The following is a 17,123-nucleotide window of genomic DNA, read 5'->3' on the forward strand; positions in this document are numbered from 1 at the left end:
TTCAATATTAGTATGATCATAATTAAAGCACTTGTATGTGCATATTTGTCTCTAGCACTCACACATTGTTTTTTCACTAAGAGAAATTGAATGCTTCACTTCACTCTTTATGATAACACTTTTGTACACAAAGCAGTATGTATCTATTTTTTTCTTTTTCTTGAAAAAGAAGATGTAAATATAACAGTTTCACAATTAACAAAGAAGCAGCAAAATAAATTGCTCAGTCCCAACTGACATCACTCTCAACCTCTTCTTCTTCTTCCTCTTCGTCAGAGAAAATGGTATCATATATATAATCTGAATCATGTAGGAACTCATCGCGACTTCTTTTACTTAGCCCCATTCTACGTTTCTTTGTTGTTAAGGCAAGTTCATCTTCTGCAGTTCTTTCTTTACGAAACTCATAGACTAGTGGATAAATATATTCAATTGCAGCTTGGACAGCAGCAACATTAGGAGCTGTAATATTTATTTCATTTTACTCAATGAACAAAATGATTCAAATTAAAATGGAAGTAATAATAATACATTTTTATCTTCAATTTTAATATACAATTAGAATGAATTACTTTAATAATAATACAAACCTGTTACAGTGACACTTCCAGTAGAAAATATTTTTAATGTAGCTTTTGGTTCTTTTAGTTTATATGTGACACCAGGGTGCAGTTCTGGTTCATAACTAAACAAAATCAATATTATATAAATATTCTTAAATGAAAATAATATATTATAACTGAAATGTAAGTCAAAATCAGTTTTAATATTTATATTTCGATAATTATGTATTAGATGTTAAAGAAAAATGACGAAATATCTAAGAGTCTGATGCAATAAGAAAAATGATTTTATAAAAATTATTTGATATAAAGAGAGACATTATATGACATTATGTGACAAATAATAGTTTTGCAGATAATACAATGCATTAAATTTCAATTCTAAATTAATTTTTTAAATGAAACCTTATATTTTTAATTTATATCATAATGATATTTGATAAAATGAATTTAGTAATCTGCCACACAAGATTATTTAGTTTAATACAAAATCGTAAATTCATCATAAATATCTTAAGAAGTTAAATAAACATCAACAGCTAATTGATACTTGTTGGCTGCTTAGTAAGAACAAAGACCAAGTTTCTTATCTTCCCTTATGCTGTTCAAATTACCAGGTGATACTCCTTACTATTTTATGCACCTTATATTATCAGCATACCTTGCAATTAAAATAATTATATTTATATTTAATATTATTGCAGATTAAAAAAATAAAAATATTAAATCATACAAAATAACATAAATAAATGAAGCTGAATTGTACTCATCAATATTTAATTAAAATAATTATCATTTAAAATAGAAAATTTCCCTGCTACTCCACTTACAAAAATATTATTTATACCAAACTTGTACAAGCTAAATTCCAGAGTTTAGAGGGGATCACCTACTCCACCTCCACCATCTTGATTCAAAGTTTCTTAGGAGATGTATAATGTCAATGATAGTACATGGTGATGGAGCATGACCTTAGTCTCTTTCTAAATAATGCCTGTCTCTTACAATTGACAATGGTAGTAGGCAACTAAACAGTATAAGGGACCCCTTTTGTAAACAAACCTAATTTATATCATGCAATGTTTTGCCTTATACCAAATAAAATTTGTAAAATGATGTTTTTGATTACTTCAATTCTCTGGCATATTCTACCATTCTTATCTAGATATCCTACATACAATAAAATATGCACACATATACAAATAGATATACTCACTCTGCATTTTCTTTATGACATGATGAAAATGATGTTATTTTAATTGCAAATGGCATACAGCATGTACCTAATACATTGACCACTCTATAATTGTTAAATCGTACTTTAAATCCAAGTTTCTGAAGAGAACGAGCAAAGCGACGAGCTGCAATCTTTGCTTGGACTTCACTAGTTGCACCGGTACATGTTACTTTACCAGAAGACCATATAGAAGCTGTAGTATAAGGTCTCCTTAATTTCATAGTTATCATCTGCAACATGCATACATATACCAAAAATACTGTCTATAAATACTATTGAATATTCTTCAAGATCAAATTTTTTTATTTGATTATAAAATTTCATCATTTTAAACTGTAAAATAATTACATTTCTAAAATGTAAAATAAGTATACATATTAGTTTTAAAACTGAATTATTACTTTACTGACTTTAAAACAAATTATGGTATTTTCAACATATTTTAATATCTCTGATTTTATATACATTAAATGTTAGTTATACTCCCAAATAAAAATTAACATTCTATCATAATTATTATCATTATCATATCATACCAATAAATTGAAATTATAATAAAATAATAAAATGTTTTACATAATCTAGGAAAGGAATATAATTAGAAATTATATCTTTTTATTAACACGTTAAGTTCCATGCCGACTTTCCGTCATATTCCATTTGCAATTACTTGAAATTACCAAGCGGTAAGATACGCTTGATGCGTGAGTATCAACAAATGATAAAGAAACAAGTTTCATAAAGGATATAGTACAACTTCGTTCGTTAAAGCAATTTTTTCAAATATTTTCACAAGATTTTTTTTAGCCTTTGTAATTTGATGTGTCAGATTCAGAACGTAATACATCTATTGAATTAATATTCCAGCCTAAAAATCAACGTCACTGTATAGTCGGATCATCTAGCAGTCGAAAGTTATGGTCAGACCGACAAGGTAACGTAGCTTAAAACAAAATCCAGCGATCGGTCTATACGCATCACTGTAACGGAAACGAAAAGTGTGGTGCCAGTCTGCAGGGACCAGTGTGGCACTTAACGTGTTAAATAATTGATTACAATTTTTTATCATTAATTGTGGAAAATTAAATATAAATATTTATAAATTATTTATAACAAACAGCTTAATATCTTTGTACTTATTAATTGCACTTCTTTTCGTTATTCTAAATATTAATATTTCTTATGATTTTATTCAATGTTTAGAACACAGTATATATTTCATTAAAACATTATTTATGTATTCTACGTGCAAATTTTGATAGAAATTAAAAATATATTAATTGCAAATCAATAAAAAATGTACATATAATTAAGATAATTAAATGTATTACGCATTATTAAAGTGTATTATATAGGAATAACTTGTTACAAAAAGAAGAAGAAAGATTATTTTAAAACATACCCCATTTTCTCTTCTATATTCTACATTAGATCCATTTAATGCAATTTCTCGTAAATTTAAATGGCATCTAACACTGAAACTACAAACTACATTATTGATAACAATATCCAGTTCACGAGGTTCCTGCTCATGAGGCTCGACGTAAGGTTGGATTTGTCCATCAAATATCCTTTCATCTTTTTCTTCTTTACATATTTTTGTATTATCTAAATTCTTTACATCCTCTACATGATTTCTTGATGTATTTGTTAAAGGTTTCATGCCATTCTTTTGAATAGCAGTTGCCATAATATATACCTAAAAGACAATAATGATATTTATAATTTTAATAATTTTCTTTTCATTGTTTGTACATAATTTAACATAGAAACAGAAATCAATAGAACTATATATTATCAAGTACAATACAATCCTTTATTATTACTAATTTAGAAAATAATTTTTGAAAGATAAAAATTTTATTTTTCACTTTATTTACTTTAATATAAATATTGTAAAATAAAATTCACATTTTTTTTATTATTACACAAAAAATCTAAGCCGTTAATTTATAATAATATTAATTTATTTAATTAAATATAGTATAACATATTATTGCAATTTATCGAAATATTATTTAAATCAATTTATACTTTAACTTCAAAATTAAAATTAGATTTGTACTTTTTAGTTTTTAAAATTTTAAATTCATATTTTATAATTTTTTGTGATTTTCTATTTATATTATATAGTTAAATGTAAAAAACTTGAAAGATTATACAAAAATAATAACTGAAAAATGTAATATTTCTTACAAAAATTCTTATTTCCATAGTACAAAATAAAGCTTACTCTTCTTCGTATATAAAAAATAAAATAATTAATAATATTTTATATAAAACAACATCACGTAAAATCATTATTATCAATGTTACCTCACATAAATGGTATATGATACATGCATGATTATATTTTCTAAAGGATGTATTAATTTTAATTAAGAAAGATAACAAATTTTCAAAGAAAGTTAAGTTAAAATTCTATAAAATAGTTTTTAAATGACTACAACTGAAAGATCGTAAAAATGAACGAAGATTTAAGAGATACGATATTCGTGAAACCACATGAATATCTAACGAAAATTTTGGGAAAATATATTTCGAATATGTTAAAAAACGTTCGAAATGATTTTTGTAATGTAAGACGAGATGACAGTAAGAAAAGATGAAAAGCACAATTGCTATTCCTTACAGCGTTAAATGACTATAGTACTAAATGAGAAGGTTAAAATCTTAATCAATAACGACAAACAGAATAAAAATCATACTCACGTGTAACTATGTTGTATGCTTCAGTTACTTTTTAATTAAAGATAACTTCTTTGTTGACAAGTACTAGGAGAACGCAAAGTTAGCTCAATAATCACTGCCATTGTTTTCGGCCATCTTTCACTAGACTAGCTACTGATCAAAGTCACGGACGCGGCAATGATACATAAAAGGGAATACTCATCAATAAAATATTAACGTACAATTTTTTTAATAAACATTTTTAATTTACGTTACATTACTATATATTACAGAAATATATTCTTTATTTGGCATTAGTATTTAAATAAATGTTACTTTCTCTATTTATAGACATGTTAAATATCAAAATAAAAATATTATCAATGAATTTAAATATCGCCATTAAAAAATTCCCTAGATTTATTCTAGAATTCAGATATAAACCTAGTAAATTTTTTATCTCTTTAAAATCATTTTATAAGGAAGTATTTTCATTAATTATGAAAGTAATTAATAATAGAAATAATAATTTTACACAATTTAATACGTTTTGTAATAATACAATGTCGATATATATAAACTAATCTTAAGTCTTCTAAATCGATACTGTGGAATCTATACTCGATAAGTGTCTTCATTAAACAAGTTCTATATAAATTTCTTATCGTTTGTTGAAAATGTTTCATATTTCTTTTGTAACATGAAATTACTATTTTCAAAAAAACGACAAAATATAACAAAAAAAAATCTTTTTTTTAAATGATACAAATTAATACTAATTTTTCATTATTAACCTTTCAATTTTGTTTAAGTAAATGTTTTAAAATAATTTTACTTAAACTACTGATCATTGTAAAAAGTGTAAAAACTAAGAACAAACCCTGAGAAACTTTTACAATATATACGATGTAATTGTCATTTACGCAATATAATAGTTCACAATCACATTTGTGAGATGGTGTAGAATTCGCTACAGTATAAAGTTTATACAATTTAAAACTGTCAAACGAATACAGTAGTTCATTCTACATTTAATGCAAGACTTTTATGAAACTGTATAATCAATTTTTTACACAGTTTTAAGCTGAACTTATTAATTACATTGTTGAAATTATCATTAATTTCATCTTGTAATAATGGCAAACAATGGTACAATAATTGTTTATTGTAACATGATCATCAATAAAAATATGAAAAATCATAATTATCATAAACATATGTTTGTATTTTAGAGGATAATAAAAGCGAAGGTTCAGCTGAAATTGAAGGAGAGAATGAAAATGACGAGAATGAAGAACCAGAAAAGATTCTTATCACAGATCCTGATAGCGAAGTTCGTTTTTATTATTTTTTATTATTGATAACAACTTGAAAATTTCCAGTATTACATTTGTTATATGTATAATTATTTTGTTAATGTTGTAGGAATTAGATTTCAATCACTCACGATTAACAAAATTAGAAATGTTAGAACCATTAAGCAAAATACGTAAATTATGTTTTACATGGAACCTGATAAAGAAAATTGAAAATCTTGATACACTTACAACTTTGGTTGAGTTAGAGTTAAGGGATAATCAAATTGCTGTTATAGAAAATTTAGATACTCTTGTAAATTTAGAGTATGTTATATATTTTATATAATTATATAATATATAAAATTTTTGTTATAATAAACATATAATAATAGTATCTTATATATCTTTAACATAAATAAATTCTGATATAAAATTATTCTACTTTCAGACTTCTAGATTTATCTTTCAATCGTATTAGAAAGATAGAAGGATTAGAAAACTTACTGAATTTACAAAAGTTGTTTCTGTCATCAAATAAAATTCAGTGCATTGAAAATCTATCTCACTTGAAAAATCTTTTAACTCTTGAGTTAGGTGATAACAAAATAAGAGAGATAGCTAATCTTGAAGGACTTGAAAATTTAACAAGTTTATTCCTTGGTAAAAATAAAATAACAAAAATTGAGAACTTAGGTTGTTTAAAAAATCTTCAATTATTAAGTCTTCAAAGTAATCGCATTATAAAAATAGAGAATCTAAGTGAATTAAAGAATCTGGATCAGCTATATTTATCTGAAAATGGAATAACATCCATTGAAGGATTATCGAATTGTCTAAAATTAACAACTTTTGACTTAGGAAATAATAAAATAACAAAGATTGAAAACATTGAACATCTTGTGGATTTAGAAGACTTTTGGGTAAAAGTATAATTAAGAATTGCATATATCTTTATTTATTTGATTTTTTAATATATGATGTATTTTTCAGATAAACAACAATGAAATTGAGAAGTGGACATCTGTAGAAAATTTAGTAGTTAATAAAAAATTACAAACTGTGTATTTAGAACATAATCCTGTTGCCAAAGATCCAAATTATAGAAGAAAAATTAAATTATTACTGCCATGGCTTATTCAATTAGATGCAACACTTTGCAAATAGGCAATATCACTTTGCAAAGATCTCTTTGATAATTGTTTGAATTATATCTATGGATATTGATGCTTACCACATTTTACTACTACTTTAAAATGTTATTTTTAGTCGATAAATCAGAAATGTATCCTCAATCTTAAATATTGAAAGGTATGATGAAATAATTACAGCTTTTTAAATAGTAATGCATTCCCCTTTTTTATATTTTACATTTTACAGTTTATTAATAATCCTCCTAATATTTATTAAACAATGCAAATTTATCATTATTTCGAATAATCAAAAATATAAATTTTCAATAGAAATACAATATAAATGGTTAGAAATAATTGTTTTAAAATTTTTTGAGTTTAAATGAAAGAATGTTATGTTCTGTTTGTATCTCTATATCTTTTTCTTTTCTTTTTTTTTTTCTTTTTGTAAAAATATTAAAATTACATTATTTTAAAATAAAACATTTCAGTTTCTATTTAGATTGTTCACTATAGAATACTTAATGCATTTCTTTCAAATTTCAGTGTTGCTGTAAAGTGAATAATTTCATTATAATTTAATTAATTATAATTGATTGACTTTATGCACTATATCTTCTTCCATTTAATAATATTACATCTTATACTGTAATTTTATTCTTAGTAATGTGTATATGTGAAATATATTAAGATTATGTAAGTGTGTACTTCTTAAGTACCTTTCATTTATAAATTACATTATTTCATTCATTAAAAGATCGAATCTTATTTAATTTTTTTTTAAACTACAAAATAAATCATTGTAATATTTATTGAAAATTACTTGACTGAACTTATGGTGAAAATAGCTTTATTATCATAAATCTTAGTAATACTTCAAATGTTAACAAAATTTATGATCATATAACAAAAACTTTTTATTAATTTTTCTAGAATATAATACATGGAAGATATTTACAAACATACAATGACAGTCTGACTAAAATTTAAGTAAAAGAAGGATAAGTATTATCATTTATTGTATTTATTATAGTATGTTTAGGTATTCCTATATATAATTTGATATACAGGCTAAGTCATGCAACTACATCACTTGAATTTTTTTGTAAACTATTTATTCTATGAAAAAATGTTTTCTGCAAAAATTGTTTGGAGCATACAATGTAATAACTACTTTTTATTTTTTCATTTTTGTATCAGGATTTGAAGTTATCTTAAGTTTTTCAACTGCAATGTGCAACATTTGATTGTGTCATTTGAATGTTTATTTAATTTAAAATAAAAAATTATTGAAGTATATGAAGTCAGAAATTAATAGATACCGAGATATTCTTAATTAAAATATGGCAAAACTTGTGAATGAGAAATTAATGCTTGTCTGAATATTTTCAAATATGCAAGATCTTCCATATTAATATTGTATAAATTAATTTTGTAACAATAAGTCTGACAATACAAACTTAACAATGACATAACAAATACTTTCGTTATAATAATTGAAGTTAACAATATCGTAATGCAAGATATGATGCTTGTTCATGATTTCTAATTATTTAACACCACCTAATTATTATCTTTAAGGACATGTAAGAAATTATGTGAATCACGTGTTGCCTATAATTTTTGAAGATATGAAAGACTGCATCATTAGAACATGTAGTAGTATAAGTCCAGAAACAAGTATATTAGATGTATATTAAATATATTGGTTAATTGTCTATGTACTTATATTAATTACAAGAAACATTTTGAACATTTATTATATTAAAAATAACTGAAGATTATCTCGATAACTATTAAGTTTTGACCCCATAATTTTTGATTCTGTATTCCATGGCATTCAAATGACATCAAATGTTGCATATTATAGTTAAAAACTTAAGGGGACCCTTATATTTTGGTAAAATGAAAAAATAACTATTGAATTGTATGTTGCTCTTGATACCAAATAATTTTCAGTGGAAACATTTTTTCATACAACAAATAGTTCACAAAAAAGTTCAAATAACATTGTTGCGTGACTTACCCTATAAACAATGTAATAACGAGTTACACACGGTTCAATTTTTTTTATTTATAGATATTACTTCACGTGGTTAAATCCTTACTCAAAATTACAGACCGATCTCTATTTTTTTAGATGTAACTATATAACGATGCGAGATAGAAAAAGCTTTTTGAATAAAAAATGTTTAACTTTTGGCGATCTATCACTCTATAGTAAAAATTTCTCCGTGTGATCCTGCCTAAGAATCAAAAAAATTGTTAAAACTAGTTGCTGATTTTACCCCCTCGAAATCATTTTCTGCTAATAAAAAAAATTACTGCACGCTGAATTCGTTATTCTTTATGTGCACACAAATATAAAATCAGAATTTCTTTTAAATATAGTGTTCGAATACTTTCATGAGCAACTGTATGTAACCTTAGTTCTAATTCTAATTTCGTCTTGGCAAAGTAAAATTATTTCAACTGTTATTTATTACTATAAATGTTATTATTTGAAATATAACATATCTAGAGTAATATAAATTTTAATTAGAAATGTTTTTAATTTAATAGTCTGCGGAATTTAATCAACGTGATACTTTATTGTTTTAAACATAGATATGAAATGAAATAATCATCTTGAAGTTTTATCATAATAGCATACTAACATTATTGATTACATTTTCATTTTTTTTAAATATTTTATAACATCATGTTTTAATATATTTATAATATAGGCTTCCAGCTTATAGGTAAACTGTAAAATACGTAATAAACATTTATTGTATTGAATATTAATTAAATATTAATAGTGAATATTTTAAATTATAAAATTACATTTTCAATAGACATATATTATAGACATATGAAACATTTAATTACAAAACCAAATAAAACTTTTGGTTTATGAAATCAATAAAATAGTTTGTAATAAACAAACAAAAAAAACAATGTTTAAATCATTTAATATAATATCAATAAAAATAAAAATAATTAGTACTATAACTCATATCACTTTTCTAATTATCTTTTCTTTCTTTTTTCATTGTTTCTCCAATTTTCTTCTTTTTCTCTTTTCTTATATTTTTTTATCTTAATAATCAAAAAAGTCTTTTCATCAACAAAATCAAAGAAAATATTTAAATGCATGCAACAAAACATATAATATAGTATAAATTAAGACGATTTTTATTGCAGAATTACTAATTATTACATTTTTTCTTTAAATTAATTACGAAACTTAAGTTATGATTAAAATAAAAGACCTTTCTGTGCTTTTTTTCAATATAAGTTTACCAAATTACAGAAATTAAAGAAAAAAGAAATTCTAACACTTTTACAATTAAATTTTAATTTATATACATAGTAAGATAAAATGGATTTATATAATAAAAATTTTATTTTAAATTTATTTCTATTTCATTACTCGTTAAATTAAATATATTTGTTTTAAAATTCGTACATAAACACAAAGGCGTTAAGAATGTAATATCAATAAAATTAAACAAATATTGGTCAAATTAATTTTGTGAGAAGGTAAAATCGAAATAATATTACTGGTATGTTCGAAAAATGATCTCCTGGATTCGTAATCATTTTGACTCGCGACTAAATTCAAGCAGATGTAATCGATTGTGTTTTGAAAACTACCATTTTATTTTGTAATTATTTTTAAATAAATTTGATATTTTAATAATTATCATATTGATAAAATTCAGAAAGCTTTCATGTTGATATGGTAACGAGACAAATGTAATTGGTGTCAAATGGTTGAGTGTCAGACGTAACATTAAATCCACGATGAAACTTGAAAACTACCATATGTTTTATATTCATATATTTTTTTTAGTTTTGTCCGATTTTATCTCACATTTATATACGTCATTGTAAGGCTCTAATGTTTCCAAGAGAAACGTAATCATTGTCGTTAAAACGATGCAGTCATAGTTGCACAGTGTACAATAGTATACATGCGACACAAGTAAAATCGACATGCGATTGGTTCAAGTAGGATAAACGCCAAACGTGATTGGCCAGCGTGATAATCCAGGTTATAGCTAGTGAAGCACGCATGAATTGAGTGTGACGTCACCGTCAGTACTTGCAATCGGCCATTTTGTGAGTGTGTGCTGGATCGGGATATTTGTGTTAAGAAGCTTTTCCAGTAAAACCGAATGATTTAGTTTACGAGACGGACTCGCTTTACTTTTATTACATGTGCTAAGAGTGCGGGTTATCCGTAGACTTCACGTAGATTTGTACGATGGAGGAAAGGGCGTCGTTGAAAGAACTCGACCAGTGGATAGAACAATTAAATAACTGCCAACAACTAACAGAAAGCCAAGTAAAATCTCTGTGCGACAAGGTACTTCATCAGTTAAACATCATTACCACGTCAACTTTTTTGTGCAACTTCTAAATCAAAATTAATTTCATTATGTTGTTTTATGTTCGTTTATTTGTACTTTACCGAGACCAACTAGCATAATTTGACGTGTCATTACAAATTTCATTGCGATACATTTGAATATGTTGTATGTATAGAAAAAAAACTATCGATATTTTACGTTTCGCGTTTTTGCCAAGTTCAGTTTTACTTTGTGTTTTCCTTAATCGTACTTAGACGCTACAAAAACCACTGTGTTCTCCGCTATTCAGACTTACACTGCAACTTGTTCGTGCTTGTAAAACTTAGCAAGCTTGTCGAATCAGCCAACGATTCTATTTTTACTTTCCAAACAAGATTTCTTCCGGCATGTAAAGTGCACTTTAATTTTCACGCTTCAATGTCCAAAACACTGTGATATTACGTTGAAATTATCTTATTCTATTACTTTCTTCTTCGAGATGTTTGTGTATGTAATACTAATACGTAAATAATTATCGAAAAATATTTAATCATTGTATTCTACAGTTTTCAACTATTACAATTATATTATTAGCTTATGAACTAAAATTTGAAAAATAATAGTATTTATTATTATAAGTAAGAAAATATATTTGTCCTTTATACATGTACAAAGTAAAATAATTACTGAATTTTAATATTCAGCATATAAATGATATTTAGTTAATAGTTACAAGTATGTTTAATATCTTACAATAATTTACTAAAACTGTTTCATATTTGGAAGAAAATGAAAGCTAATTACATGTTGATGAATCATTGTTTTAATCTATTGTATTATCTGATATTGTCAATGTATTTGTGAAGATATTTTCAATATCTTCCATGTAAGTTATACTAATTAATGTTATTATTAAGCTATTTTAGATGGCAGTGCAATTAATAGTAATATTTATATCAATATACCTTTTATTTAAAATTTGCAGTATTTAACAAAATTTTTTTTATTATTTCTTATAGTGCTATTTAATATAGGGTTGGTTATGAAAAATAAAACATCTAAATATCTCTTGGAATTAAAGATATAAAGATATGTTTAAGATAAAAATTATATTATTTAATGTGATAAATATAATAGTATAAACCAATTTTTTATTTGATGTTTTTAAGGTTATTTGAAGGTCATTATTAATTTTTTAAAATAGTATCATGTACTTTTAATTGTACTATATTTTAACAAATATCGAGATAAGTTCAATGACCTAATATATCATGACCTTGAAATAACCTTAAATTCAAAAGTTCAGTCAAAGGAAACATTAATATTAAAAATTATTTTACTGTATATAAATGTGGTATTATAAACGTTCAAAATAATAATCTTCTATAGTAATACAAGCATTTAATCATATTTTAAAAAGAGTCATTCTACGTGTTCTTTCAATTTTATCTTTCATTATCTATAAAATGAATACATAAAATTGAATTATTTTTTCTTCAATTTTCTGTAGTATAATTGGTTGTTCACTGTAAATATTATTTTTCAGTTTTCTTCATGAGTTGAATTCAAGTAGAATAAGATAAATAATGTGATTATTAGTAATTGTCCATATATAGTATTTTTTGTAACACATGAAAAATGTAAGTAATTTAAATAAATTATAAATTAAATTTATGTCTGTTAGCATAAATGTAAATCAGATTGACTTTTATTATTATTGTCATTGGTACATGGTAAATCAATAAATTATCTTAGCAATTCAACAGAAATAATAGATTTTGTATATTAGTATCTTTATATTATTACATTTTTTTACATGTTCCTATATTTTAAATATCACATTATTACTATGAAGAAACCATATTATATATATTAATGTTTCTTGTGAGCAAATTTGTTAACCTGATGATCAAATAACAAAATAATAATATTTGAATTCATGATTATTTTAAGATCATATTAGATCATTGAACATTGATTATAATTCCATAAAGTTAAAACTACATGATAGTAGTTTAAGAAAAAGAATATATATATATATTAATCACTTCTAAATAATTATAAAAATAATATTGAATAAAACATATGTTTGTCATCGTGGACATTATTATATCTGTTTTGGACATTTTCTTCTATCCTCAATTGTAGCAGAGATATTTAAGTGTTCTGCTTCTTATAACAACTTTTATATACCGTTAATATCATTACTTCCATAATATTATGAACATTTGATAGATCATTAAATTATTTTATCTTTTAATTTGAAATCGTTCAATTATATATTTATAAATTGTATATAAAAATTCTTGTATTGTGGTCAAATTTGTATATAATAATAACAAGTAATATGAAAATTAATGTACTTTTGTGTGTACTTTAAGGCAAAAGAAATCTTAGCTAAAGAATCTAATGTACAAGAAGTAAAATGTCCTGTAACAGTATGTGGAGATGTACATGGACAGTTTCATGATTTAATGGAACTGTTCAGAATAGGAGGCAAATCTCCAGATACAAATTATCTTTTTATGGGTGACTATGTAGACCGTGGTTATTATTCCGTTGAAACTGTTACCTTGCTTGTTGCACTCAAGGTAAGATTCTTTTAAATAAATATCTATAAATGGGATATGAAAATATGAAATTATTTTTATGACACTAAAATAAATAAAATGATATTATGAATTTTTTTTTCTTTTTATATTACCTAATAAAGTCTTATTTTCATAGGTCAGATATAGAGAAAGAATAACTATTTTAAGAGGTAATCATGAATCAAGACAAATCACACAGGTATATGGATTTTATGATGAATGTTTACGTAAATATGGCAATGCCAATGTATGGAAATTCTTTACGGATTTATTTGATTATTTACCATTAACTGCACTGGTGGATGGTCAAATATTTTGTTTACATGGTGGTTTATCACCATCGATCGATACTTTAGATCATATACGTGCCCTAGATCGTCTTCAAGAAGTGCCACATGAGGTCAGTATTTTTATTTATTTTTTAAGTTTAAAAAGAAAAAATGAAAAATATATAAAATGTTATCCATGTCATTTTAGGGTCCCATGTGTGATCTTTTGTGGTCAGATCCAGATGATAGAGGAGGGTGGGGTATTTCTCCTCGTGGAGCAGGATATACTTTTGGACAAGACATTTCAGAAACTTTTAATCATTCTAATGGCCTGACATTAGTATCACGAGCACATCAATTAGTTATGGAGGGTTACAATTGGTATATTTATTGGAATTGTTTACTTATGATTTAGTTTGTATGGTATTTGTGCATTATATGGAATGCTTTAATAAATATTATAGTATTATTGAAGAATTTTTTATCCCATACATACATGTATTTATTATTACAGGTGTCATGATCGTAATGTTGTAACTATTTTCTCAGCACCTAATTATTGCTATCGTTGTGGAAATCAAGCTGCAATTATGGAATTAGATGATGCTTTAAAATATTCATTGTAAGTAAAAAAAAATTTATGATATATGAAGTGACAAGTGAACAAAATTTTTATATAATTTTGGTTTTGTTTTATACTTTTTTAGCCTTCAATTTGACCCAGCTCCAAGACGCGGTGAACCACATGTTACTAGGCGGACACCAGACTATTTCTTGTAAAGTGTCAAACCCCTGAGTTATCTATTAAGGTAGGGGTATGGAAATGATTCAGACTTTATAGCAATGCCACTGAACATAATTTATGATAGAACATCAATAAAAGTGTGAGGTTCCAACTATCCTTACACATTACATTATAGTCTCAAGTATTATATCATGACTCACTTTGTGGTGTCTTGTTGAGAGACGGAACACACAACCGAGTATTTTGCGTGTGTCCCACACCATACATGTAGACACAACATTAATTGTATACAAATAGAGAAAAAACAAACAATAATGTACACACCTACCAATTAAAATTCACGTATCGCATTGAGTTCTACAACTTTCATTGTATTGCTTGTATTTTTATTATCAAGAAACAAAACAAAAGAAATGAACATAATAAGTAGTGCGAACAAAAATATGTGTATGATACGGTTTTGAAACCTTGAACAAATATTAATTTATTGAAAAACTTTTTATACGGGCAAAATTATTTGTTGCGTGTACTGGATAGAAATAATGTTGTTTAAGGTTTTAAAAAGTGTATCAAAATGATAATAGTTTATATTTAAGAGAGTGTCACATAATTATTAGTGTGAATGGAGCATGAAATGTTCCACTTAAAGGAAATAAAAAGAGGGTTGATGCAACAGTAAAATTCGGCATATACAAATTGTGCCATATAAACAATTCAATAAATTCTTTAGTGAATTTTGTTAATGATTGTAATATAGCATTACACATAATAATTCATCAGAATCATAGCAGTCAATAATTTTGCTTATAGTATTGATGTTGTTTCATTAAATAGATCAAAATATAATTTGTATAAGTCATATTTTTATAACCATCTTAAAAATATAATTTAGTGCAAGCTCATCAATTATATTTATTCCTTAGCATTTATTTTATTTCAGTTATGCTCACCGCTTTTTTCTTTAATTTTGAAACCTGCTCGCATATATACAGTTTTCAAATGTTTATATTAAATATAAATGTACAATCATCTTAAGTTTTATAATTTAAGGGTAAAAAAAAAACTTTTGCATCAATCCTATCAAGACTTCCTAAGTGAAACACACTTTATACTGTATGAATTCATGCATTCACAATCATTAAATTGAAAGTTAATTGCTTGTGAAACTTCCGACAACTTTTTTACTAATTAATAGGTATAAAATGATGCTTCTGATAAATAAACATGTGTAATGCAAGTTAAATGAGTTTAACTCACATTCATACTCGTCAATACACAAACATTGTATACACGAGCATTGAGTGTATTCGCAGAGTACATAATTTCATAGAAGTAAGCATGTAATTTGAATATACGCATAATTAAATGATACAGTAGTAGCAATAAAGCGAAAAAAAAATGAAAAATGTATAGATGCACACTATAGTAATTTACTAAGACTGTAAATGTAAAAGAAAATAGCACAGAAAGCATAATATTGTGGATACAGCAACCTTTTCTACATGATGCAGGGCTAAGCATTTTTTCATTTTTGTTTTATATATTATATATTACACATATTTTCCGGGTTATAATGAAAAGAATAAGGATAAGATTTCCTATATAAAGTGAAAAGAAAATCATAGTATTATAACAGAAGTAAATGAGGTAATTAGAAATATGTCTTTTAGAAAAATCAGTAATAGATCTTAGAGCTTGTATAGTTAATTTTGTATTCGCTCTATTTATTGTCTTCTTAAAATATTTCATGCAATGGATAAATTTCAGTATCACAAATAAATTTATTAACTCTTAGAAATTCAATATTTTACAACTTCATTATTTTTTCATTTGTCAAATTTTATTTTAAATAAGGTGACATTAAATCAAATATTTTCTTTCAATTGTAGAAACCATACACCTAGGCTTTTTTTTGTTTCACTTTAATTTTGGCATTGAATTTTATGTGCCTACATGCAGATTTTTACAAAGTGATTATAATCAAATTAAGCTAAAAAAGATCATGCTTTGATTGAAAGCTGATTGATCGATTACCAATGCACATGCATAAATTCAAATTAAAACTTCAAATGTTTAAAATTTATTTGTTATGTACATAAATTCAGGGTAATGTAATCAGTTTATAAGTGTATATAATTATTATATATCACATACAGACTACATTGTATATATCAATTTGACGTAATATATTTTACAATATCTTTTGCAAGATTTTATATTAATCATAAATAATGCTTCATACAACTGTGAATTATGTATGTGCATTTGGTTTTTAACTTTCAG

The 17,123-nt window shown here is 24.9% G+C and overlaps 3 protein-coding genes across 3 annotated transcripts; 2 read left to right on the forward strand and 1 right to left on the reverse strand.

Annotated features, from left to right (window-relative positions):
- Nucleotides 1-223: 223 nt before the first annotated feature.
- On the reverse strand, nucleotides 224-3,517 carry Trf2 (TATA box binding protein-related factor 2). The gene is made up of 4 exons (XM_017902769.1): nucleotides 3,203-3,517; nucleotides 1,780-2,030; nucleotides 591-685; nucleotides 224-462 (listed from the first exon to the last, which is right to left on the reverse strand). The coding sequence occupies exons 1-4, from the start codon at nucleotides 3,488-3,490 to the stop codon at nucleotides 224-226; spliced, it is 873 nt and encodes a 290-aa protein (XP_017758258.1). The 5' UTR covers nucleotides 3,491-3,517.
- A 1,964-nt stretch (nucleotides 3,518-5,481) lies between these two features.
- LOC108549409 (protein phosphatase 1 regulatory subunit sds22) lies at nucleotides 5,482-6,932 on the forward strand. The gene is made up of 5 exons (XM_017902771.1): nucleotides 5,482-5,619; nucleotides 5,703-5,803; nucleotides 5,896-6,092; nucleotides 6,217-6,688; nucleotides 6,759-6,932. The coding sequence occupies exons 1-5, from the start codon at nucleotides 5,607-5,609 to the stop codon at nucleotides 6,930-6,932; spliced, it is 957 nt and encodes a 318-aa protein (XP_017758260.1). The 5' UTR covers nucleotides 5,482-5,606.
- A 4,054-nt stretch (nucleotides 6,933-10,986) lies between these two features.
- Nucleotides 10,987-15,699, forward strand: mts (protein phosphatase 2 catalytic subunit mts). The gene is made up of 6 exons (XM_017902743.1): nucleotides 10,987-11,252; nucleotides 13,617-13,826; nucleotides 13,963-14,226; nucleotides 14,304-14,476; nucleotides 14,610-14,717; nucleotides 14,803-15,699. Exons 1-6 carry the CDS (start codon nucleotides 11,151-11,153, stop codon nucleotides 14,873-14,875), a joined length of 930 nt encoding a protein of 309 aa, XP_017758232.1. The 5' UTR covers nucleotides 10,987-11,150; the 3' UTR covers nucleotides 14,876-15,699.
- Nucleotides 15,700-17,123: the final 1,424 nt, after the last annotated feature.

This window comes from Eufriesea mexicana, unplaced genomic scaffold (assembly GCF_001483705.2).
Source record: "Eufriesea mexicana isolate 0111107269 unplaced genomic scaffold, ASM148370v2 scaffold1992, whole genome shotgun sequence".
Classification (NCBI taxonomy): Eukaryota; Metazoa; Arthropoda; class Insecta; order Hymenoptera; family Apidae; genus Eufriesea; species Eufriesea mexicana.

Bases quoted from the DNA above. Each gene is read 5' to 3' on its own strand.
- Trf2 (XM_017902769.1), bottom strand. From the start codon at position 3,490: ATGGCAACTGCTATTCAAAAGAATGGCATGAAACCTTTAACAAATACA. The intron at 2,031-3,202 runs GTATGTTTTAAA...TGCATGTTGCAG, and splicing joins AATATAGAAGAGAAAATGGG to ATGATAACTATGAAATTAAG. The intron at 686-1,779 runs GTGAGTATATCT...GATTTTGTTTAG, and splicing joins TGTCATAAAGAAAATGCAGA to TTATGAACCAGAACTGCACC.
- mts (XM_017902743.1), top strand. From the start codon at position 11,151: ATGGAGGAAAGGGCGTCGTTGAAAGAACTCGACCAGTGGATAGAACAA. The intron at 14,477-14,609 runs GTATATTTATTG...TTATTATTACAG, and splicing joins GTTATGGAGGGTTACAATTG to GTGTCATGATCGTAATGTTG. The intron at 14,718-14,802 runs GTAAGTAAAAAA...ATACTTTTTTAG, and splicing joins GATGCTTTAAAATATTCATT to CCTTCAATTTGACCCAGCTC.
- LOC108549409 (XM_017902771.1), top strand. The intron at 6,093-6,216 runs GTATGTTATATA...TTCTACTTTCAG, and splicing joins GATACTCTTGTAAATTTAGA to ACTTCTAGATTTATCTTTCA. The intron at 6,689-6,758 runs GTAAAAGTATAA...TGTATTTTTCAG, and splicing joins TGGATTTAGAAGACTTTTGG to ATAAACAACAATGAAATTGA.